At 32.4% G+C, this 26,104-nt stretch overlaps 1 protein-coding gene across 1 annotated transcript in view; it reads left to right on the top strand.

Annotated features, from left to right (window-relative positions):
* The window catches only part of LOC114336753 (neural cell adhesion molecule 2), a 331,903-nt gene extending 309,058 nt beyond the window's left edge, over positions 1-22,845 (top strand). Inside the window, exons 9-11 of the mRNA XM_050648967.1 lie at positions 2,536-2,796; positions 7,358-7,506; positions 22,549-22,845. Of these exons, the coding sequence (XP_050504924.1) occupies positions 2,536-2,796; positions 7,358-7,506; positions 22,549-22,731 (593 nt within the window). The 3' untranslated portion in view covers positions 22,732-22,845. The remainder of the gene's footprint in view (positions 1-2,535; positions 2,797-7,357; positions 7,507-22,548) is intronic.
* The last annotated feature ends 3,259 nt before the right edge of the window (positions 22,846-26,104 follow it).

The following is a 26,104-nucleotide window of genomic DNA, read 5'->3' as shown; positions in this document are numbered from 1 at the left end:
CACTCATTTTTATGGCGTTTAGTGGTTTTTTATTCTTGTATCCTCTCATTCCCAATTTGTGAGATCGCCATCTTAATTTATTGTTTATCTTCCTATATTTTTGTTGAATGTCTGTGGATCTTTGACCCGAATTTTGTAATAATCTTCTACCATTTTTGTTTTTTAAGATCTAAATGATAATTACATAATAAAATTCCATTATTTTTGATTTTGGGACAAAGGCAACTGATATCAAAATAAAAATAAGTTTTAATGAGCTTTTAACTAATTCGTAGAAATTAGAACTGGATGAATATAATTGATTTTCTGAATATTTGAATATAAAAATCTTAAAAGAAATTTTAATGTTTTATTGCAATTCCTGTCGTAATTTTAATGGATTTTGTCCCTTTTGAAATGAGTGATTTTTAATAACCCTGCCGATGAAGATGAAGATAAAAATTTTAATTCCTCAGGCATCCTCAAGTTCGATATCCATCACGGGGAGATTGTCATAAAAACTAATTTAATAACACTACGATCACAAGGGGTGAAACGGAACGGCTTAAAATGGGTCATTAATAAAACCATTGGACTTTGAATATTCCCGGATTCAGGATAACAATGGCTGAAGAATTTCCAGTGATAATGGAATGTGCCGTGAGGCGCGCAGAAATGTTTCATTATGGCCATTCGAAGGGTTGAGTGTAATCGAAAATAATTGTGGTAAAAAAATACAAGAGGGATGGATTGGAAGAAGATTGATAAAGGGATTGCGTACAGGTCGGATTGGAATTGCTAATGAAACTAATTTTCCAACAATTTTGGTCCCATTTGAAATTAATTCAATATGTTTTGTCAATGTAGACCATTAAGTACACGAAACTAGCTTTTGCACACAAAAGAAACCGTAATAGAAGCACTGCAGTACATAAATTACCTACTCGTAAAAACCATTTTTTTGTATTAGATTTGTAGATACATACAATCAGTAAATAAAGATATAGATACAGATATCTCAAATCAACAAAAATGTTGATCCAGATTTAGCCAAACGGCTCACACTCCCTCTAAAATAAAAATTGACTCATCCTAGATACCTACGGTATCAAAAGGATTAAGGTCTGGTGGGACTCTTTCCGTATTGTCGAGCCCTAGGTGAGTTGGAGTATCTCCCAAAAATTTTCGTACACATCTGGCCGTCGCGAGTAGTACAGCTTTCTGAATGGTCTATGTTGAAAAAAATTTAAAATCTGGTAAAAAAAATACACGAGAGATGGATCGAAAGCAGATTGATAAAGGGATTTCTTAGAGGTCGGATTGGAATTGCCAATGAAACTAATTTTCCAATAATTTTGGGCCCATATGAAATGAATTCAATATGTTTTGTCATGTAGAGCAAGTTTATTATACAGGGTGTCCCGAAAAGATTGGTCATAAATTATACCATATATTCTGGAGTCCAAAATAGTTCTATTGAACATAACTTACCTTAGTACAAATGTGCTCATAAAAAAACTTACAGCCCTTTGAAGTTACAAAATGAAAATCGATTTTTTTCAATATATCGAAAACTATTAAAGATTTTTTATTGAAAATGGACGTGTATCATTCTTATGGCAGGATCATCTTAAAACAAAATTATAGTGAAATTTGTCCACCCCATAAAATTTTTATGGGGGTTTTGATCCATTAAACCCCCCCAAACTTTTGTATACGTTCCAATTACTCATTATTGTGGTACCATTAGTTAAACACAATGTTTCTAAAACATTTTTGCCTCTTAATATTTTTTCGATAAGCGAGTTTTTATCGAGATGCGGCTTCTTTTTTAATATATTTACATAACAATTTTATGGGAGTTTTGTTCCTTTAAACCCCCCAAATGTTTCTGTACGTTTCAATTAAAGTATTATTTTGGTACCATTAGTTAAACACAGTGTTTTTAAAAAATGTTTGCCTCTTATTCTTTTTTTGATAAGTCACCTATTATCGAGATGTGGCTTCTTTTTCAAAATATACCTAAAAATGTAAATTATAAATACATTTTCAGGTTATTAACAAGTCTCTATAATCGTACTTAACCATATACAAATATGTGGTGGATTCGATAAATATTCAAAATATCTCGATAAACACTGGCTTATCGAAAAAGTCCTAAGAGGCAAAAATGTTTTAAAAACAGTGTGTTTAACTAATGGTACCACACTAATAATTAAATTGGAACCTACAAAAAAGTTTGGGGGGTTTAAGGGAACAAAACCACCATAAAATTTTTATGCGGTACACAAATTTCACTTTAATTTTTATTTGAGATGCTGCTGCCATAAGAATGCCACATGTCTATTTTCAATGAAAATCTCTAAGAGTTTTCGATATATGAAAAAAAAATGATTTTCATTTTGTAACTTCAAATGGCTGTATCTTTTTTTGTGTGCACTATTGTATATAGGTAAGTGAGGTTAAATCAACCAATTTTTGACCCCAGAATCTGTGGTATAATTTATGACCAATCTTTTCGGGACACCCTGTATAAACTCTTTTTATTTGTTTCAGCACAAGATGGCGACATAGCCATATCACCAGTTTTGGGTATTCTAATAGGAGCAACATTTACGATAATAGTTGTAATACTTATAATCATCATTAGAATTAAAAGATCTCAAAATAATTCTAGCACCGGACTGCATGAACAAAAAGTATCTGTGGCAGCAGGAAATCAACAAAATACGTTGTCCTCGACAAAGCCCTTGTTACGAAGTACTTCACCAAGGGATTTAGATGAAAGAGATCCTGATATTATTCCTGCCAAATACGGTAAGACTGTTTGTTCTTAAAAATATTAGCTGACAGATTATGTCACGAATTATGTATAATTCTGGTCAATATATTATAGTTATTTATGATATAAGAGTTAAAAGTACACGTTTAAGGCACGCAATTGAAAGTTTGCAGAAGGAGCGATAGCGAGTTCTGCAATTCAGATGATTGCCTTAAAAATGTACTTTTTAACACGCATATCATACAATATTTTTTCTACAAACGTAATTACAGGACAATATCTACAAAAACGTTTACTTGAACTTGACTGACATTCCATTTTTATATTTTTTTGACATTACATCAAAATTGCCTATACAGTCAATACAAACTGCAGTGCCTTAAAAATATTTTAAAGCACTATTGCCTTAAAGTAGCATTTTAACGCTCGTATGGAGTGCTATAAATTGCATTTTTAACTCGGTTGTAGAAAATAGTTATTTATGATATAAGTGTTAAAAGTACACGTTTAAGGCACGCAATTGAAAGTTTGCAGAAGGAGCGATAGCGAGTTCTGCAATTCAGATGATTGCCTTAAAGATGTACTTTTTAACACGCATATCATACAATATTTTTTCTACAAACTTAATTACAGGACAATATCTACAAAAATTTTTACTTGAACGTGACTGACATTCCATTTATATATTTTTTTGACATTAAAGTAGCATTTTTAAGTGCCTTAAAGTAGCATTTTTAACGCTCGTATGGAGTGCTAAAAATTGCATTTTTAACACGGTTGTAGAAAAAATACATTAAACTTTAAAATAAATAGTTTATCATACTTTAAGTAGTGGTATTATTTTCTATATTAGCTAAATAAGTACATACTTTTTTTATAAATTAAATATCAATATATTGAGTTTTGTATTTAATGTCTTGGCAAAATTTATATTTTCAAAATTTCACCTTGAATTATTCATAATAGCATACTCCATGATCTTTAGTTTTAATTAATCACCCTATATATTTTTATATTCCTAGAAGCTACTTAAGAACCTCATCTCAAAAAAGTGTGTTATGTAGGGTCTCTTAATAAATATATAAAATATAAAATAAAAATACAAAATATGCAAATATACAGGGTGATTCATTAAAACTAAAGATCATGGACTATGGTATAATTACGTGAATCACCCTGCATGTTTAAATTTATATTTATAAACCACCAATTTGAATTTTGAATTTAACTTATCCCAGTATTTTTTATATTTTTTTTAAATAATGACACATCAACATCATCATTCAGCCTTCTGCATCCAAAGTTGAACATAGGCCTCCCCTAATTTCTTCTGGTACTCGTTCATGGTACTCATGGTATTACTTATGGTATGGTATTTCATGGTACTCGTTCTACGACATCTGTGACGCCTGTCCTTCTTCTGATTGCCTCGCTTCTAACTCTCTCTCTGAGAGTCAGTTCAAGTAGTGACCGTTCCATTCTTCATTGGGCCACCCTAAGTTTGGTTGCTGTGGCCGGGGTCTAAGGTAATGTTTCGGCGCCATAAGTCATGGCTGGAAGCACACATTGATCGAACGTCTTCTTTTTCAAATAATTTGGCATGTTGCTCTTGAAGATGTCTGATAGAGGTCCATATGCGGCCCATGCTAAGGTGATCCTTCTCTGTAATTCGGCAGTTTGATTATCCCTGGAAATTTGGATTTCATGTCCTAGGTATTTATATTAATTTATGAACCAATGATATTTCGTTGAAGTCGACTTTTGGATTTTAGCTTGATACCAGGTTTGTCATGTATTGCGTCTTTCCAAAATTACTGTTTAAACCAACTTATTTACAGGCGGCATCTAACTCAGTAAGCATAGTTCTAATTTATTTCAATTTATCTGTTATAAGAACTACTGTGAATCGTAGGTGGGAGAGGCAACGGAGACAGTAGCAGCAATGGTCACCAAAATAACAAACGCGGAAGTGGCCCAGGCGCTTCAAAAAATAAAGAAAGGAAAAGCGGTAGGACCAGATGATATTCCTGGGGAAGTATGGAGATCATTGGGAGAGACAGGAACAAGGTGGCTAGCAGGTTTATTTAATAGAATTATGGAAGTTGGACGACGAATGGAGAAGCAGTATACTACTACCTGTCTACAAAAACAAGGGAGATATACAACAATGTACAAACTACAGGGCTATAAAGCTGCTTAGCCACACAAAGCAAATATGGGAAAGTGTATTTGACAGACGGATACGTGTACAGACCGAAATATACGAGAATCAATTTGACTTTGTGCAGGACAGATCAACAACTAACAGATGCAATTTTCTTTATAAGGCAATTGATGAAAAAATACAGGAGTAAAGAAGCAAACGCTCATATGGTATTCATTGATCTTGAGAAAGCATATGATAGAGTTCCTCGAGAGATTCTGTGGTGGGCACTCAATAAGAAAGGAGTCCCTGGTGAATATGTAAAGATTGTAAGGGGTATGTATGAGGGAGTAACGACTACTGTTAGGACAGGTGTGGGAGAGATTGATAAATTTCACGTGAAAGTAGGATTGCACCAAGGCTCGGTGTTAGTCGGTATTTATTCTCATTAGTATTGGACCAGATAACAGCGAAATTACAAAATAACATTCCATGGTGCTTAATGTATGCTGATGATGTCGTGTTAGTAGGAAATAGTGAAAGAGAGTTAGAACAAAAACTGGAAACAAGCTCTCGAGAAAAAAGGTTTGAAACTTTGTAGGACAAAGACAGAGTATTTGGAATGCTCATTTAAAGGTGGAGTTACTACAAATAAAATAGTATATTTGGATGGTGAACTGATTGTAAAAAGCAATAGTTTTAAGTACCTGGGATCGGTATTACAGAGTAATGGGGAAATAGATGGTGATGCATGCAGCAGAATTAGGGCTGGATGAATGAAGTGGAAGGAAGCGAGTGGTGTGCTGTGTGACAGGAAAATTCCAATGAAGTTGAAGGGAAAATTCTATTAAACAGCCATAAGGCCGACTAGGATGTATGGAACTGAAAATTGGGCAGTGAAAAAGAAAAAAGAACAGCGAATGCATGTGGCGGAAATGAGAATGCTTAGATGGATAAGTGGTGTGATAAAAAGGATAAAATTGAAAATGAGTATATTAGGGGAAGTCTAGGTGTGGCACCAATTGATGCCAAAATGAGAGAGCATAGGTTCAGATAGTTTGGCCATGTTCAACGTCGAGACGCTAATCACGTAATACGAAGAATTGTTGAAGTGCAGATTCCTGGAAGGAGTAGGAGAGGAAGACCAAAAAAGACCTGAGGGAGACAATTAGGCAGGGCATGTCGGTAAAGGGGATTAATATTGATACGACACAAAATAGAATTGTGCGGAGAAATGCAATTAGGGAAGCCGACCCCGCATAGGGATAAGGCAAAGAGAGTGATGATGACCCTATATGATATAGTTTGTTGCAATAACGTTGTTAAGTAGGTTTTAAAAATACGAGAATGTACATATGGTGCTCCATTAAAAATAAAGTTTATGTGCTTTGCTAGACTTGCATGAATCACCCTGTACATTTAAATTTATGTTTAAAAAGGCCCATGTATGTATAGAAATCGAAGCGGCTCAGCGTTTCTTATAAGTTTTTGAAACAAGGACAGAAATAATTTTACTAAAAGGGAAGTTCCCTAGTTTGGCTGTATACCATATAGTTAAAAAACTCTATCAAGAAGTAAAACCACTTCTATGTAAATTGGTATATTTATTAAAACTTAAAAAATCCCAATGGATTGAATAAAATATGTCCAATTCAGAACATTTTCAGACCTATCGGTCCATCATCAGTGAATATGCATACTTGCTAAATAGCCCCAGAACCAAACAATGGTTGAATTTAAAATTCAATTTACATTATTTAAAAATAATATTAAACAGGCTAAACGCCGATGTTAAAGGATATCGCCTATGGGAACATGGTGAAACCCTACCAAAACCTCAATCAACCATCTTAGGCCAACTTTGACTATAAAGTTGCTTTATGTTGCTGTTGCTTTATGTTGCTAACTATAAAGTTGCTGCAAACTTTATAGTCAAAGTTGGCCTAAGATGGTTGATTGAGGTTTTGGTAGGGTTTCACCATGTTCCCATAGGCGATATCCTTTAACATCGGCGTTTAGCCTGTTTAATATTATTTTTAAATAATGTAAATTGAATTTTAAATTCAACCATTGTTTGGTTCTGGGGCTATTTAGCAAGTATGCACATTCACTGATGATGGACCGATAGGTCTGAAAACGTTCTGAATTGGACATGTTTTATTCAATCCATTGGGATTTTTTAAGTTTTAATAAATATACCAATTTACATAGAAGTGGTTTTACTTCTTGTTAGAGTTTTTTAGAAATAATTTTATTCCATAAGTGGCTTTCACACTGTATAAAATATTGCATATTTTAAAATTATATAATATATTATCAAGTTAGTTTTCTATAAAAATTTCAGCCTTCGAGCACGGAAATATTCCCTCATTTACTTTGACTCTATAATAAAGACCGCTATCGTCGACTTTTGATTTAAAAATGTATGTTATTAGTTCCTTTTTGTCTACCAGGGTCTCCTGAGGGCGAGTGCGAAAGACAAGTTGGAGCCTTAAATGGTCCCCAAGCTCCTTTGGCTACCAGAAATATCCAAAAAGTACAGAACTACGCTCAGTCTAATGTTCCTTCTCCGCAGTGGATTAGTCCAGTAACTAATGAACAGGTAAAAGTTTTTCTCGTTTGTAATAAATTATATACAAATTGGCTGAAAGACTTATAAAAATTACCTAAAGGTTGATGACCTTTTGGTACATAGTTTCAATAAAGTGTAATTCTCTCCATCTACAGGGTGAGTCACCACTAACGCGACGAAAGATCACAGGGAAATAATAAAAGATTTGAAAAAAATTCTAATTAGTGTTTGTAAGTTGACGAAATTTACATTTGAAAATAATTTTGAAATATACAGGGTATCCCAGTAAATGGCGGCGTATCAAAGTTATATTTTTTCTTATGGGACAACCTGTATTTTATTGCATTTTTAATTGTCCGCAAAAAAATAAGGTATAGTTTCATAAGGCTTCCCTATACCTATGTACAGAGTGTTGTGAGTTATGTTGACTTTTCTTAAAATGTTTTAAAAGAAGGCATTTTCTTAAGTTATTTAAGAAATTATAAAAAAATACTTTTACACATAAATAGTTGGATATTGGTTGAATATATTCCATGATTGATTATTACACATTTATTTACAGGGTGTTTAACATTTACAGTATTATTGGATTATTCAATGTGTCATATGATGCTTATTTTAAATAGAACACCATTTATGTTAATTATTAATTATATTAAACGAAGTCACCTCTTTCGAATTGTATATGGATGTCCTATACCTAGGTCTAATAGTTTTTGCGTAATTTACAATTATTTAAATTCTTAATCTGTAAATCGATTTTAAAACAAAAGATGTATCTCATTGTATGACATCGTCATTTTATGACAGTACGGTCTGGTAATTATCAAAAATATAAACATCCATGTATGATATTAAAATTTAATTGTTCCTAAAAATGAATAACCACGTTATCTACGAAAGAGTAGACATGGTACTTTGCATTGGGGAGTGTTTGCAAAATTGTATCTTACTTTCTAAAGTTTACTCTCAAAAGTAGGTATTCTGATAGAAGACACACAAAAAGCACGTTTTTGAGAAATTTCGGAAAGTTAAATAAAAATAAACCAGTTATTTGTGATTACGTCAAGGAACTTGATGTCCTGCTTTCTGTTACGGAAAACCCAAATACTAGTAAAGAAAATTTTTTGGGTAAATTAGTCAAACGACTGTTAGAATACTTAAGAGAAACCACTATTATCCGTATAAAACTCAACTACACCAATATTAGACCGAACAGGATTATGATAAATATTTAACTTATCGTTTATGGACTTTAAGGTAGACTTCCGCACCAAGCGACCGAGACAGGAGACCGCGACAGGCGACAGATAGGTCGCGAATAGACGATAGTTGGTCGCTGGTCTCGGTCGCGGGCTGCAGAACTACCCTGATATAATTGCATTGAGAGCAGTCGTGGGGAGACCTCGCCTATCTGTCGCCTGTCGCGGTCTCCTGTCTCGGTCGCTTGGTGCGGAAGTCTACCTTTAGACTTTGGAGCAAATCCTGATTTTTTTTTAATGTATTGTATGCAGACCAACCTACCTACTTTTCATAATAATGGTCCAGAAAAATAGACATAATTTTCATTTCATTATGATACAGTAAACAAACATTTATTTCGTACAGTTTAAAAATCGCTTAAGTATTATTTTTAAAATTAATTTACGTTTAAGAAAATTGTAAATTACGCAAAAACTATGACTCCTCGTTATGGAACATCCCTATACCATTCGAAAGAGGAACCTGTGTTAAGTATAATAATTTATTAACATACATGGTGTTTTACTTAAAATAAGCATCATATGACACATTAAATAATCCAATGATGAAACTGTAAATTTTGAGCACCCTGTAAATAAATGTGTAATAATCAATCATGGAATACATTAATTATAAAATAATTACCAGACCGTACTGTCATAAAATGACAATGTCATACAATGCCATAGACCATTCCAGGGTGACGTCATTTGACAGCAACTGGAGGGCAAAGATCTTGTAAACAAAGTAGGTTAAGTGTACAAAACCATTGTTTAATTTAAGAATATGACTAAAATACCAGCGTTTTGTTCAGTTGTAAAGTGTTCCATTAAAAGTAAAAGAGATAAAGTGAGTTTTTTTTATAAGACCAGCCGCATTTAAAGACCGAGGTGTTTTAAATCACTATAATTACAATGCACTGTAAACAGAAAGACGATATGGGTCAAGAAAACTGATTTTATGATTATACCGGGTTTTTGCATCCCCTATGAGGGTGTCCTATATCTAATATTTGAAATTTTTGTAGTTAAAACCACAGATTTATTATAATAAAACGAGAAAATAGCAAAAAGAACACCGAACACAAAATGTTTGCCCCTCATCGACGCTGTTAAAGTCACGTGACCTGGAATGGTCAATTAATTAACTACATCTTTTGTTTTAAATCGATTTACAGATTAAGAATTTTAATAATTGTAAATTACGCAAAAACTATGACACCTAGGTATAGGACATCCATATACCATTCGAAAGAGGTTGATTCGTTTCGTATAATTATAGATTAATACACATGGTGTTCCATTTACAATAAGAATCATATAACACATTGAATAATCCAATAATAAAACTGTAAATTTTGAACACCCTGTACATAGATGTGTAACAATTAATCATGAAATACATTCAACCAATATCCAAATATTTAGATGTAAAAGTATTTTTTTATAAGTTCTTAAGTAACTTGAGCCTTCTTTTAAAACTTTACATTTTAAGAAAAGTCACCATAACTCAGAACATTTTGTACATAGGTATAGGGAAGCCTTATGAAACTATACCATATTTTTTGCGGACAATTAAAAATGCAATAAAATATAGGGTATTCCATAAGAAAAAATAAAACTGATACGCCGCCATTTATTGGGACATCCTGTTTATTTCAAAATAATTTTTAAATGTAGATTTTATCAACTTTCAAACCACTAATTACAAGTTTTTTTTCAAATCTTTTACCATTTCGCTGTAATCTTCCGTGCCGTTAGTTGTGACTCACCCTGTATACAAAAATTAGGGTACGTTATTTAAAACAGCACACATTATGTAGGAACAAAAATTATATTTCACCTGCATATTTAGTGCATATTTGATAAGTACTTATTCAAAAATTAAAAATGTAGTTTTTACTTATACTTACTATGGGCAAATTAGAAAAAAAAAACTAGGAAAAGTTATTTACCAGCAATTTTATTGCTGGAATCGAATATTATGATTGAATGTATTAATAATATAGGTATGCAGATAGTGTGCTATTTTTTTATTAAGAAATTAGCGTTCTAAAGTCGTGTCTTTTTTCAATTATTGCTTTTATAACTTTAAAGATTTTAACTTTACACGAAAAACAAATAAAATTCACCTTAATTTAATTCTGCTTAGAGATATTTTGGTCCCGATTTGCTTCGACGAAAACTCTCCTCGGAATATCCGAATTTCCCCAACAAAATCTTTTATTTTCAACAAAAATTTTAGGTAAGTAATTATTAATAATGCAAGAAGTTCTGTAAAACCGCCAGCTGGGTATCTCAGTGAGAACTATAATACTTAAGTGCTATGTTTTCTGCACCTTGCTCTATGATGTTGAAGCCTGGGCAGTGACAGAAGCAACATAAACAAGAATCTAAGCATTCGAACTCTAGTGTTACCGTAAAATGCTAAGAATATCCTACATGAGCCATATACGACAAATGCGAATGTCTTGCGGAGGATGAACAAAAAAATAGAGCTTATGCTTATTGTAAAAGAACGAAAAACACAATATTTTGGTCACATCGTAAGAAATCAAAAGTATGAACTGCTCCAACTTATAATCGAAGGCAAAATCAATAGCAAAAGGGGACCAGGAAGAAGACGCAACTCTTGGTTTAAAAGTCTAGGACAATGGAAGAATATTACCATTATTAAGTAGTCATCAGTATTAATAGCCTAGCCGCAAATATTTTACGGCTATCTCTTGTAGTTATATTACTACAAGTACTATTATTACTTGTAGTAAAATTCGTACTGGCATGGAGATGAAAGCATTAGTTGACAATGACATTGTCATTATTAACTTAGAGATATGCTTTGAATGTTCTCGGATAACCGTTACTTTTGTAATCGCTAAATTATTAATTCAGTTAATTAGTATGATTTTTTTTCACTAATTATGTATTCAATAATTACAATAATTTATCCACAGAGAACGGCAGTTCTCACCAGTGGCGCACAACACCCCTACAAGCGACACTATATACACGAAATTTTCCATTTTCTAAACCTGACTAAATTGAAAATTGGGCCAAATCCCATCTTAAAGTATAGGAAAAGACTCGTCCATCCATATGTTACATCTCCATTTTGGTTCTAGGGTGTGGATTTTACGGCCCTTCCCATTTAGAGTCTGTTTTTCGTTCTCGTCCCCAAAACTCCCAAAAATTTCAAAAACTTAAGCCCGACCATTGCGGCTTCTGATAGCACAGATCATTACCTTTCCAACGCATGTTTAATTTTGAAAATCGGTTATACCATTCAAAAGTTATCGAGCTCAGAATTATGACTCAATTTTTATTTAAAAAAGGGAAAATATTTGTATGTATGTATGTATGTATGTGTGTGGAAAAGTTACACCGATCTGAATTTTTTTCTGTGTTTCAAGAGGGTGTGAGGGCCGATTTAGAACCGGTCTAATTTTTGACTTCTGACTACCCGTAAGCCAGCTAAAAGACTAGGTAGATACAAAATAGCATATTTTTTGGGCGTACATATCTTAGGTTCAAGGAGAGACAGGAAAACCGCAAATACACCAAATTAATAGGGTTGAGTTAAGCTTTCAAAAGGTGCTTAAGCGATCAACCTGAGATATACACACTGCTCACCATAGCCGAAAAACTGAAAAATTAAACTTTAAAAATTTGGTTTTTCGACAATTACTCAAAATTTCAACCTACGAATTGCGCCAATAACTGAGCGTTTGTAGGAGGACTCAGGACGCGTCTAACGGTGTATATCTCATATCTGGGAAAATTCGAATATTTTAGTTATAGGCTTCATAAATATGATCAAATCTATTTCTTTTGGGAAAAACCGTTTTTCAAGCTCAATAATTAATGTAATACGTTCAGTTATCATACTTGATCTTGGATGCATCAGATAGTACTTGTCAATACGTTTTAAACTCATGTTTATTGATCAACATCAGTTTAGCTGTTCAGAAGTTATAGACCTCCAAAAGTATAATTAGTCCAGGAACTGAAACTTTTCACTTCGCAATTTTTACAGAATGGATCGATTTGCTTGAAAATTTGACAATAAGTAGTGGATAGTGCAAGGATCAAAATCTATATAATGCCGAAAGACGCAAGACGTAAAAACATTAATTGTAAGCAAAAAATATTTTATATTTTTTTGATAAAATTAATAGTTTTCGATTTATTGGTTATCGAAACTTAGTTTATATCGAAAAAATCAATGTTATTAATGAATAATGGTTTATGTACTATTGTGTTTCATTTTATCAATCAAAGATAGAATAAACATTTCAATTTTTTTTAATATAACGCGGGCACATAAATTTGATACACCCTGTATATTGATTTGTAAATATTTATTAGAAGTTAGCTTTCAACGCAAAGTGGTTTCTCCTTAATGAATTTTTCCATGAAGAATATTAGAAACATTTTTGTAAATAAAAGTGAAGTGAAAGTTATTTAGGATTAGTATTTTAAACCGATTGTTTATTACGGGAAAGATAGAAGCCATAGGTAATTAGTTCTTAGAAAATTAAGGTAAAGAAAGTTTGGAATTTTTTATCTTTGTGTTTAACCCCGAGTAAATTTTGCAGAATTTCCCAAAAGTAATTAGTATGATGGTAGAAATAATTTTAAAAGTATGAGTGGGTTTTCGAATGAAAAAAAAGAATGGGGAGAGAGAAATGTTTCTGATTGTTTTGGAAATTTGGAATGGGGAAAGTTTTGTTTGAATGTTGAGATAGTTTTGGAAAGAGGAATTCATTGTGTTACCGGCATCCGAAAGGGGCAGTCAATAGTTTTCGTGAGTAGTTCAGCAGCAAGTACTAGTGTTTTGTTTTGATAGTGGGAGTAGCCGAAAAGTGGTACGAGAGACAAATCAAATCGAGAACAAATACCTCTTTGATTATGTACAGTCCAAGAGAGTAAGTTACAAGAATTATCATTATAAAAATTATTTGTGACACCAAGTAAAAAAGATACTTGGGTCTCAGGAGATTATTGTTGAAAGAAAGAAAGGAGAGAGTTTTGGAGTTTATTGAACGAGTACTGGCAAAAAAGAAGCCTGACTTGTGTTTTGGAGAAATAGTTGCTGGTATCCTGCTGGATTGTTTGCTGAGAACGGAGAGGGCTTTGATTGGTAGCCTAACATAATCAACAAGGAGGAGCTGTTTGGGTCAAGAGGAGACATCATTGTGTGTGAATCAAAAGGTCAGTCAATAACCTATGTGATAGATTTTTTTTATAATCAGAAGTTAATTTTTTTACGTAAAAGCATATGAATTTAAAATTCCAACATTTCAAAAATGTAATAGGAAGTATAAGTAATTTTAGTCCTGTCGCCAGGGAGGGTACAACGGCCTCCTGTATTCAGATGGACTTACCCAAGTTTTTCTTATGTATTTTGACCTGTAGAACACGAATTTTTTGGGTAAGTTGATCCGGATGTCGATAAGATTGTTATAAACCAAGAAGTTGAGGAATCACATAACAGCGATTTCTCGCAAAACAAAACATTTTTTTGTATTTTTTGGGCCATTCTAACCAAAAAATGTTCCTACAAATTTTTTCGTAGGATGCATAGTTTTCGAGATAAACGCGGTTGAACTTTCAAAAAAACGAAAAATTAGAATTTTTGAACCCGAAAAACTTTAAATGGGAAATAAGCCACAATTTTACCTAAAAATGATTTTATTAACGTTTCGACGCCCAAGTCGGGTGTCGTTGTCAAAATACAAAATAATACTAAATAAACAAAAATGTTGTTGCTTAGTAAAAAATTCTTCTAATAATTTATTTAATCTGACTCATTTATATCGGCAATTCAGACACGTATTATTCATTTTAAAGTATTAATACGTGTCTGAATTGCCGATATAAATGAGTCAGATTAAATAAATTATTAGAAGAATGTTTTACTAAGCAACAACATTTTTGTTTATTTAGTATTATTTTGTATTTTGACAACGACACCCGACTTGGGCGTCGAAACGTTAATAAAATCATTTTTAGGTAAAATTGTGGCTTATTTCCCATTTAAATATACTTGATTATAAAAATGCCACAAGAAAATAGCTTCAGAACAACACCGAAAAACTTTTGATTAAAAAATAAAATAGCAATTCTGCTTAACGCATTTGAAAGTTCAAGTCAAATTATATCGGTTTGAATTATTTGTATTGCTAAAAATGTATTATTTTATTGTTAAAACAAAGCTATAAACACCTAGTGCTTGAGTGATGTTTAAATGATTTCTCATTTAAAATCGAACGAGTACGTAGAAAAGGTAAAAGTGCAAGCGGGGCTATTTCTAAGTAGCATGCCTTAAAACGCATATATTAGGCACGGGAAACACTATGTGTTTATAGCTTTTTTTAACAATCAAAAAATAAATTTTTAGCAATGCAAATATTCAAAACAGATATAATTTGACTTAAACTTTTAAAGGCGGTAAGCAGAATTGCTATTTTATTTTTTATTCAAACGTTATTCGGGTTCAAAAATTGCAATTTTTCGATTTTTTTAAAGTTCAATCGCGTTTATCTCGAAAACTATGCATCCTACGAAAAAACTTGTAGGAACATTTTTTGGTTAGAATGACCCAAAAAATACAAAAAAATGTTTTGTTTTGCGAGAAATCGCTGCTATGTAATTCCTCAACTTCTTTGTTTATAACAATCTTATCGACATCCGGATCAACTGTTACCCAAAAAATTCGTATTCTACGGGTCAAAATACATAAAAAAAACTTGGGTAAGTCCATCTGAATTAAGAAGGCCGTTGTATCCCCCCTGGCGACAGGACTATTTTGCGAATACCAAATTTGTTTGTTTAGCTGGGTTTATTAATGGTATCAAGAACAAAGCGATAAATATTTGTTTGAATTAGATTAATTTATATGGTAAAAGTTTCTTTTGGACAGTTATGCCCGCAGAATTTAATTGATAAATTTACAGAACATTGCTTTTGATAATAAAGGTAATTGTATGTTCTTATTTATGATTTTTCTGTTTATTTCCTTTTCCTATTTTATCCCGATAAGGATCAACTAAGAGATACTGAAACCACGAGAGAAGATAAGTATAACATAAGATAATTTAGACATTTTTTTATATTATAAAAAGGCACCCTGAGATTCTTTCTTAATTTTTATGTATGATTTTCGTTAATTAAATAATTGATCAAGTAAATAATAATTAATATAAAAGTAATAAGAAGCAGATCATAACAGTACTTATAGTGGTTACAATGCTAAGTTTGATTGGGCAATCCGAGTTCATTTGTCGGCCATAATTACATAATTATTAGGATGGCTGGGATATGAACTCGGATTGTCTTATCACTGGTGTCGTAAGTACTAGATTATTTGGGAGAGAATGCAACCAAGGCAACCCCAGAAAACGGCAACTCTCGCTAGTGGCGCACAACCCCTTTACATGCGACACTATATATACACGAAATTTTCGATTTTCTAAATCTGACTGAATTAAAAAATTAAAGTTTAGGAAAAGACTCGCCCATCCATATGTGAACATTTCAACGCTAAATTTGATCTGCAACGGGCAATCCGAGTTCATTTACCGGCCATCCCAATATTTTTATTCAATCTATTTCGACTAGAAAAAAAAATCAAGTGTACATTCGATGGACACTAGATCATTTGGGAGATAATGCGACAAAGGTGACCATTTATAAAGCTTAACGTGTAATCGAGAAAAATTGCATTCAACTTCATACATTTAATTTGTATATAACTTGAAAAACTGCTGATACAAGAAAAAAACCGCTAAACGCCGTAAAAATGAGTGCCGCATACAATATTCCAGCTACAAAAGATCTGATATGAAAATTACGTGGCGCGAAAATGTATTTTCATTTTGATTTTTCCATAATATTTGCTAAATTTGAAGTAAACGCGCCACAAAAGAGTAAATTTGATACAGTTTGAATTTTGAAACACTTTTAATAATAATAATAATAATAATAATATCGTATGGCATTTTTGCCGGGGAGATCCTTTCGGATTGTTCCGGCGCCATTTACATCTTTAACCCTGTTTCAAGTAACTAGTGTCGATGTACACTAGCCCAGGGGGACCGACGGCTTAACGTGCTCTCCGAGGCACAGTGAGACGGCTCGTGTCATTGTTGGAAATGAAAATGGTTTGTCTTTGGCAGGGCTCGAACCCACGTCTACTGGCGTATGAGGCCAGCGTATATGCCATTACTCCACGGCCGCTCTAAACATTTTTTCTAACACTTTTGTGGCGCGTTTACTGGAAATTTAGCAAATATTATGGAAAAATCTTTTAAAATAAAACTAGAATTTTGTTTTGCATCAAAATGAAAATACATTTTCGCGCCACGTAGTTTTCATATCAGATCTTTTGTAGCTGGAATATTGTATGCGCCACTCATTTTTAAGGCGTTTAGCGGTTTTTTATTCTTGTATACCATACAATAAAAAGTAATATTCGAGAGAAGAGAAATAGTGATAGAGATTTTTTAACTATATTGTTACTATGGAACACTTAGACAAATTTTGAACATCTTTAGCAACAAATTACTTGGATTACAGGATATATCCTAGTGTATTCTCTGCCTGGATCTTCCATAAACGATAAACAATAAATAACTTTTTATTACTTTCACGTCTTAAATCAGTTAAAATATTCCTGAAGCCGTGTCAAATATTTCGTAGCCTTGTTTTTCACTGTCACCTGTCTGAAAGACCAGATTGTTATCGAGGGCCTTTAAGTCCCTTAGAATAAATAAAAAAATGTTTCTTTTGAATTATAAAAGATACTTGAAATTAAAAATCACACCAAATTTTCTCTTTTGTTTTCACCCTGCAACTTATTAAAATAAACATTATAAAAGTTTTCATGTAGGTATTTTCGATTTTTATTAGATTACATGTGAAATTTAATACTTTTTAAAACAAATCATCGTGAATTGAATTAAAATGAATTTGTAAATAAACTAAAATACCAAATATATTTCATAAAATAAATTTCATTTTGCTTGTTATAAATAACATGTACATAGATAATAATTATTTACTAGTATACAACTGTTGTATAATATATCACGTATGTCTGTAATACGCGGCTCTAATACAAATAAAGCCATTTTTAATTAAGCCTTTGTCTCTTTGTCTTTATAAAAAAACTGAATAATAATAATATTATTTATAAGCTATGATATATCGAAAAAATATTTCATATTTATATCAGAGAGTTTTTTTCCCTTGGCCTTTTCCTTTGCCCTCTAGATCTTGGGCCTAGAGCATACATACAACTTTTTAGTCGAACAACTAGAGTCAAACCCGCTTATTAGAATCCCTGTTATAGGAATATCCCGGTTTATGGAATATAAATTCAAGTTCCCGAAACATTTCCATTTACTCCTTAATAAATTTATCTGTTTATTGGAATAGGATCTAACTAGATAATACCGCTTATTAGCATATTTTGCAGGTCAAAGAATATTTTTTTTTTACAATTTACTAAAAATTTAAATTATGTATGGTATTATGGTTTGTCGTCAACGGCCTGTAGTGCTGGATTAGATATTATTAGGGTAATAATTATTTATTACTTTGTTACGAATACCAATTCGATCTTTAGCATGGCCGACAAATGCATGGGTCATAAAATAATTTTTATTTGTCTACCTACACAAAGGCACTGTTACCTACTTGTTTGCAAGATGGAATTATGGCTTTGTTAAATTCGAAAAGAAGAGAAAAGAAAAAGAATGTAACAATCCATTTCTTGACGCCAATAAAACTTCTATTCAACCAATAGATTAAGGATGACCACACGGATTAACAACGAAAAAGCTATAATTACCAATAATTTCTCAAGAAAAAAAAAGTAATTTTGTTATATATGCATTTTAATAACAAAATATTTACATATCTACATATTGCATACATTTCATATTAATTATATAATGTATTCATTCACATACATGTAATGTAATCTGGTATTTAACACATACATAGATAAGTACTAGTTACACTACTGTATTATTGACGTAAAAAGACCTAAAACCATTTACATACACTGATTATGTAGGTACATTATATGATATACATATTGGCGTAGTATGTAATAAAACTACATATTGGCATAATATGTAAAACTACACATTGGCGTAGTATGTAAATAATATTATTACTATATTCGGTAACACTTATTTCGACTAGCCACCAATGATCGGTTATTAGAATAACCCGGTTATAAGAATATTTTTGCCTTGCACAAAGGCTATTCCAATAAGCGGGTTCGACTGTATTTAGTCGAATTGTGACGGTATTGCGATTTGTTCTCAACTAAACTATTTAGTTGTGTAGGGTGCGCATACAGTTGATAGTTGCATTGGAGATTTCAGTATGTCATCATGTCGTATAACAAACAAGCTGAAAATGCGAGCATTATCATAACGAAAACTTTGTTTATTTACGTATTTTAATTCATAATATGGAAAATTTGCTATTATGAAAAGTTGTTCTTCAGAATTAAAAATTATGTTTTAATGTGCAATTATATCATTCTAATTTGAATGTTGTGAATTATAAAGGTACTTTACTCTTGAGCGAAATTAATATTTTTTATATACCTGTTACAAAATTAATAAAATTTGATATATGATTATATATCTATATCATCATAAATCTTAGACCATGAGGAGCTTTTTATGAAGAATAACTTTTCTTCGTCAAATTAAAAATAATAGAATTATAAATGAAAATGTTGTTGGTATCCATAATTTGAGAATAAACTTCGAATAAACAAAGCACGTAAACAATAAATGGGAAATTTCTTATAAACAACGTTATAAACTAAATTGTTTGAAGTCAAAACAAACAAGCTTTTTAAGCTCCTCCCAATTTTGTGACGTCAGATTTAGGCTGTCTGAAATGAAAACGTCTTTTAACCGTATTTTAACGTCATTAATCTTACGTATTTAAAATCACCTACAAAAGACGTCTACATGCCTTAATGTTCAAACACGTGTATATATTCAACCAAAACTGACGTTTCCTCGACGTTATATGACGTCACTTGGTTGCCTGGAAGGTTTCGATTTATAATATTCTAATTCAATGGACCGTGATAGTCGTGACGTCAAATTAATGTTGCCGACTCTGGAATGGTTTCCAAACACAACAAAAATTTTTAATGACATTGCCGAAAACTCACATCACATCAACATCAGGTACTCCGAAGATCTCTTCCGATGTCATATTCGTCAGAGACGCCAAAAACCCCCAAGTAATGAATATTGACTAATTTTTTAATGAATTTGCCGAAAACTTCAGAAGACGAGGTAAACAGTAGGTACCCTGGACACCAAGTACTCCTAAAATCACTTTTCATGTCATATTCGTCGTCAGCGACCACAAAAACCCACAGAGTAATGATTTTTTAATGAATTTGCGAGAAAATTCCACAAGACGAGGTAAACAGTAGGTACCCTGGACACCAGGTACTCCGTAGATCACTTCCGATATCATATTCATCGTCAGCGACGCCAAAAATCCCCAAGTAAAGAATATTGAATAATCTTTTAATGAATTTGCCGAAAATTTCAGAAGACGAGGTAAGCAGTAGGTACCCTGGGTACAAAGTACTCAGAAAATCACTTTCGATGTCATATTCGTCGTGAGCCACCCCAAAAACCCCCGAGTAATGATTTTTGACCAATTTTTTAATGAATTTGCCGAAAACTTCAGAAGACAAGGTAAACAGTAGGTACCCTGGGCACAGGATAATCCGAAAATCACTTGCGATGTCATATTTGATGATCAGCGACCCCATAAGTCCCCCGAGTCATGATTTTTGACTAATTTTTTAATGAATTTGACGGTAAAACTTCACCAGACAAGGTATACCGTAGGTACCTTGGGCACCAGGTACTCCAGAGATCTCTTCCGATATCATGTTCGTCGTTAGCGACCCCAAAAACCCCCCGAGTAATGGGGGATTGCTAGGGGGGAGTAATTTTTGACTAGTTTAATGATTTAATGAATTTGCCGAAAACTCAACAAGACGAGGTAAACAGTAGGTACCCTGGGCACCAGGTCCTCCGGAGATCACTTATGACGTCATATTCGTTTTCAGCGATCCCGAAAACCCCCCAGTAACAAAATAAACTTATTTCCGCCGATAATTGACGAGTTCTGAATTTTTTTTTTATTGTTTGTTTGAGATGCACTTTAAGAATGCATTATTTGTATGCAGTTTTTCAATAATATCTCATGGCTAGGAGTCACAAAATTTCCTGGCGCATTCACGAATCGAATGCAAAAAGAATTATTAAGATCGGTCTTGTTGTTTTTTTTTTTCGGAAGTTCAGTGCTTTTTTGCATCGACTATAAGAGCGAAGGCGCAAAATTTCGTGCCAATGATTTTTAAATGCATTCATTTTTTTCCAATCATAAAAAACTATTAATTAATTAATATTTTTGGAAAATTCAGACGCAGAACGAAAGATTACATTATTACCGAGGGCCGAAAATCCCTTAGAATAAACAAAATAGTTATTTATGAAACAGTTCGTGAAGTATGCTCTTTGCGAACATACGCGATATTTAGAGCACGGGCGACAGCGGAGCGAGTGCTATACATCGCGTAAGTTCGCAAAAAGTACTTCACGCACAGTTTCATACAATATTTTATCTACTCTACAATAAACAAATAAAAAAACTGTAACTCTTCGTCACTGGAATTCATTTTTATTCTACAATTTTTAGAACTTTGACATTTAAAAATTCTAATTTGTTTTAAACCACAAAACTGTCAAAACTTTTGTCGTAATGTATGGCTCATTATGTCATCACTATGACAACGCTAAAGTCAAGGATATTTGATTATATGAAGGTGTGTCAAAACAGTGCGAAAAAGTAAGTCCTATTTAACCTTCGGATGACCAAGCGGGGGAAATTGTGACCACAGCGTATGTTTTTCTTTAATAAATTCAAAAGTATTTTTAATTTTTAACTCATTATTTTTTTATTTGACTTTAATTTCATTCTAGATGTCCTCATATTTTGAAATGAAAAAAAATCCCTACATTTTACGAATAAAAAATATATTCTGAAGTTGATGTTTAGTAAAATAGCTTCAATTATGTGTAATTACAAGTAGTTTTACGCTAATGACGTCAACTTTGAAAAGTAACAAGACACTTACTCAACATACACACTACACATGACACTAATACTCATGTTGTGACTGGTTGAATGACATAAAGTCCATGCCAAAAAAAAATTAAAAATTAAAAAAAAAATAAAGTTTATTTTTTCGTTAATTGTCATTTTTGACATTTTTGACCTGGGGTCATTTTTCCCCCTCTTGGTCATCCGTGTAACAAAAAAAGGTTGGTCATCGGAAGGTTAAAATACATTGTTACTTCACGCACACTTTCAACACTTCACGCACTGCTATCTATAATGACAGTTTTCACAAACTAACAACTTATACATAATGACATAGAGTAGATAAAGTTCCTTTTGGATGCGATATTTGAAATTAAACATCAATTTTCATTTTCCAATCAAAACACTCAAATTTCTCTTTTTTTTTTCACCCTTGTAACTTATTAAAATAAACATTATAGAAGTTTTCAGGGACTTTCGGTCCTCGTTAATAATATAATCTTTCATTCTGCGTTCAAATTTTTCAAAAATACTTATTGGTTTTCTTTAGGACTCCAAAAAATAAATGCTTTTAAAATGCATGGGCCCGAAATTTTGCGCCTACAATCTTAACAGTGTTCACATTTTTCACTTTCTATCGACAATAAACTCCTTTTTGTTTTAGTACCACCAGTATAACAATCCTGTGGCTATGGTAAGTGGAACATTCCCTCGAGAATCTAGGCCAAAAGATCTTCGGTTGGGTAATGGAAGTTCCACTCTTCACGGAGTTACAGATTTGGAGCTGAATGGCATGGCTATTAAAGAAAGACTGATGGCAAATCGTCTACCAGAAAGTTGTGTTTAAGTGGATGGGTATTTAAGTATAGGATAAAAAAAAACATTTGGTGTGCAAATAATGGTTGGCTTACCGTCCATGAATTAAGTTAAATACATATGGAAATATTCGACTACCAAAGTCTTGCGGGTAAAAAAAATGAATTTAAAAAAAAATTATATCTCAAAAACTAAAAATAATTTTTATTTATTATTGGAACATGTAAAATTATAATACTTAAGATACTCTTAAAAAAATTTTCAACCTAAAATATTCATTTGTGTAGAGTTGACTGCAATTTTTCGACAACAGCTCTTTTTTGCGGTGGGCAGCATAAATAAGTCCAGTCTCAACTAAAATCAAAAAATCAAAAAGTTTCTTGCAGTTGATACCTCTGGCTAGTGAATTAAGGAAGGAATTTAAAAAAGAATTAAATTTGAAGATTTTACATAAGTTTAAACATATTTTCGACCCCAATTTGTCTCATTTTTTCAAAAATTACTATTTTTAAAGTAGTTTTTTTTATAAAAATAAAACGACTTCACCTAAAAAAATTCCTTCGTTCATTCAGTAGCCAGAGGCATAAACTACAAGAAACTTTTTGATTTTTTTATTTTAGATGAGACTGGACTTATTTATGCTGCCCACGGCAAAAAATTTCTGTTGTCGAAAAATTGCAGTCAACTCTACAAAAATGAATATTTTTGGCTGAAAATTTTTTTGAAGGTACTACACTTTTACATGTTCCAATTGTAAATAAAAATAGTGTTTAGTTTTCGAGATATAATTTTTTTAAAAAGTCACTTTTTTACCCGCAAGACCTATGTAACCCCTTAATAACCCATTAGTAGATGGGTTGAAAAAATCCAGATTTTTTTTCTTTTGTCCAAGCATTTATTTTTACTTTCTTGTGATGTAAAAGAATATGTATTCTGAAAGTTTCAGCCCTTAAAAGAATTTCTATAAGTCGCTTAATATCGTTTTTTCCAAAAATCGCGTTATTTTTGTTTTTTTTTTCTTTGACTAAACGAAATAAAAAAGATATATTCCGCGTATTTGAGTGCCTTTATTTTTTCCACCATGTTTTGCTCTGTGAATAGCATCAAACTAAAAGAAAAAAATCTCTAAAAGTGTCTAGAAACACCTATATTTTTTCGAGAGCTTCTTGATATCAATTTTTTACTAATATTAAAGCGTTTTTTCAAAAATTTTCTAGGTGAGTACAAGTGTTTAAAAAATTGTCTCTCGTGGAAATATTACTCTTTGACATGCAAAAATATAAAAAAAAATCGAACAATCTTCTTTTTTTAAGATGTGTTTTTCATAACCTTTACAACACCTGTACAGCCAACAGATAGAATTATTTAATACTACTTGGCGCATCGGATCAATACTTTGCACCTATAATAACTACATATCGTGAACTCATATTGTGAAATATGTTTTTTTTTTTTCGTTTAAGCAAATACGTACTTACTCTCAAGGAAATTCCACCCCAAAACATCACAGAACCTCCATTAAACAATCTCGTCTCTCTTATGTCGCGCTGTGCACACGCTGTGCGCTGATCGACAAATAACTCTTGTAGGTGGCGACCAGCACTGTTAAAGTATGTGCCTTTCTGTTTTGTAAGTTTTGTTAACTGTTATATTTTATTGTTAACCCTAAACTACTGACAAGGATGTTTCATGACGTAGATTCTGATATGCGGTATACCATACCGTTGCCTATTCTGCTCCGTTTTTAATATGAATTTGTCTTATATCACTGTATTTGTTTTTACATTAACTACGAAATGATTCTTCATACTGCCGTAGAACTAAATATTAATCATCTTGTAGTATTGATGGACTGACTATAGTGAATATTAATAAAAATCTTCTCAAATCTCACAGAAAATGTGTTGGAACTCCTCGTCTCACTAATTAATGATTCCTTTGAGAAAGGTAAAATCCCAGAGTGCCTAGAGATAGCCATTATTATTCCTCTTCATAAGGGTGGTGAAAAATCTAATGCTTGCAACTATAGACCTATTGCCTTATTACCAGTACTGTCCAAAATTATTGAGAGACTTATAAAAACCCGACTTATGTCCTTTATCAAAAATACCCCAAAATCAGTTCGGCTTTTTAACTAATAAGTACCACTGATCCCAGGTTTTCTGTGCTTCATGAGGTTTACGAAGCATTAAACAATATTCTTTATACTGTCACTGTTTTTTTGTGACTATGCCAAAGCTTTTGATGTATAAATCACGACATTTTGGTTAAAAAACTTAATTTCTATGGAATTCGAGGTATTTCTTTGAATTGGTTCCAATCTTACTTGAATAATAGGAAACAACTAGTTAGTTAGTTAGAGAAAATGATACCGACTCTAGTCTCAAAAACATTGTATGTGAAGTACCACAAGGTTCAGTATTGGGTCTTCTACTCTTCCTTATCTTTATAAATGACACCACTAATTTAAAAATCGATGGGAAAATTTTTCTTTTTGCTGATGATATAAGTATCACTTGGAGCAACTCAACTATTGCATCTCTTCATGCAAATATAGCTTCTGATTTGCTTACGATAAAAGCCTGTTCTGACTCTAATTTACTTTAAAAGTGCTCTTCAACCTCGGCTTGTTAATAACAGCTAGATCTCTACCGTTGATTCTATAAAATTTCTTGGTATTTTTTAAGCAACCTCAAATGGTCCCTTCATATCGATTTGTTAAATAAGAAACTCACTTCAGTCTGCTATGCTATAAGATCTGTTTCCAAAGAACTCAATTTAGCATCTTCTAAACTAACATATTTTTCCTTGTTCGAGTCTCATCATCGATATGGTCTCTCGTTTTGGGGTTCTAGTACAGCTGCACAATTAGATGTTATTTTTAAATTACAAAAACGAGCAATAAGGTATCTGTTTGGCCTCAGAAGAACAAAACATTGCAGAAGTTACTTCAAAGATCACGGAGTTTTAACCCTTCCATCTTTATATATTTTAGAAGCTATTTGCTTGATTCGTAAACACATGCATGTCCAGCAAGGCCTCATCGTGACTACTTCACCAGAAATTTAACTTTTGATGTCTATTTACCGATCCCGTCCTCTGAGTTAGTGAAGAAATCTATATTATATTCCGCAAAAAAAAACTATAAAACTATCTCCCTTTACAACACAAATCTGCAACATATTTCCCCAAGTTCCGTTAAATGACAAAAGCTCATCTATCTAAAAGACCATATTATTCTGTAGAAGAGTTTCTTAATGACTGACTAAGAAATTACAGTAATGTACAAGTAACTAAATTTATCTATATTTGGGTGTCACACGCAGCAGCTTAAACTTATTGGTTCGTATTAGTCCAGAAAGCCACTGCGCATCCGCTAGCAAAAATATTCCGATTCGGATATG

This window comes from Diabrotica virgifera, chromosome 4 (assembly GCF_917563875.1).
Source record: "Diabrotica virgifera virgifera chromosome 4, PGI_DIABVI_V3a".
Lineage (NCBI taxonomy): Eukaryota > Metazoa > Arthropoda > Insecta > Coleoptera > Chrysomelidae > Diabrotica > Diabrotica virgifera.
This window is presented reverse-complemented; position numbering and strand designations above follow the sequence as displayed.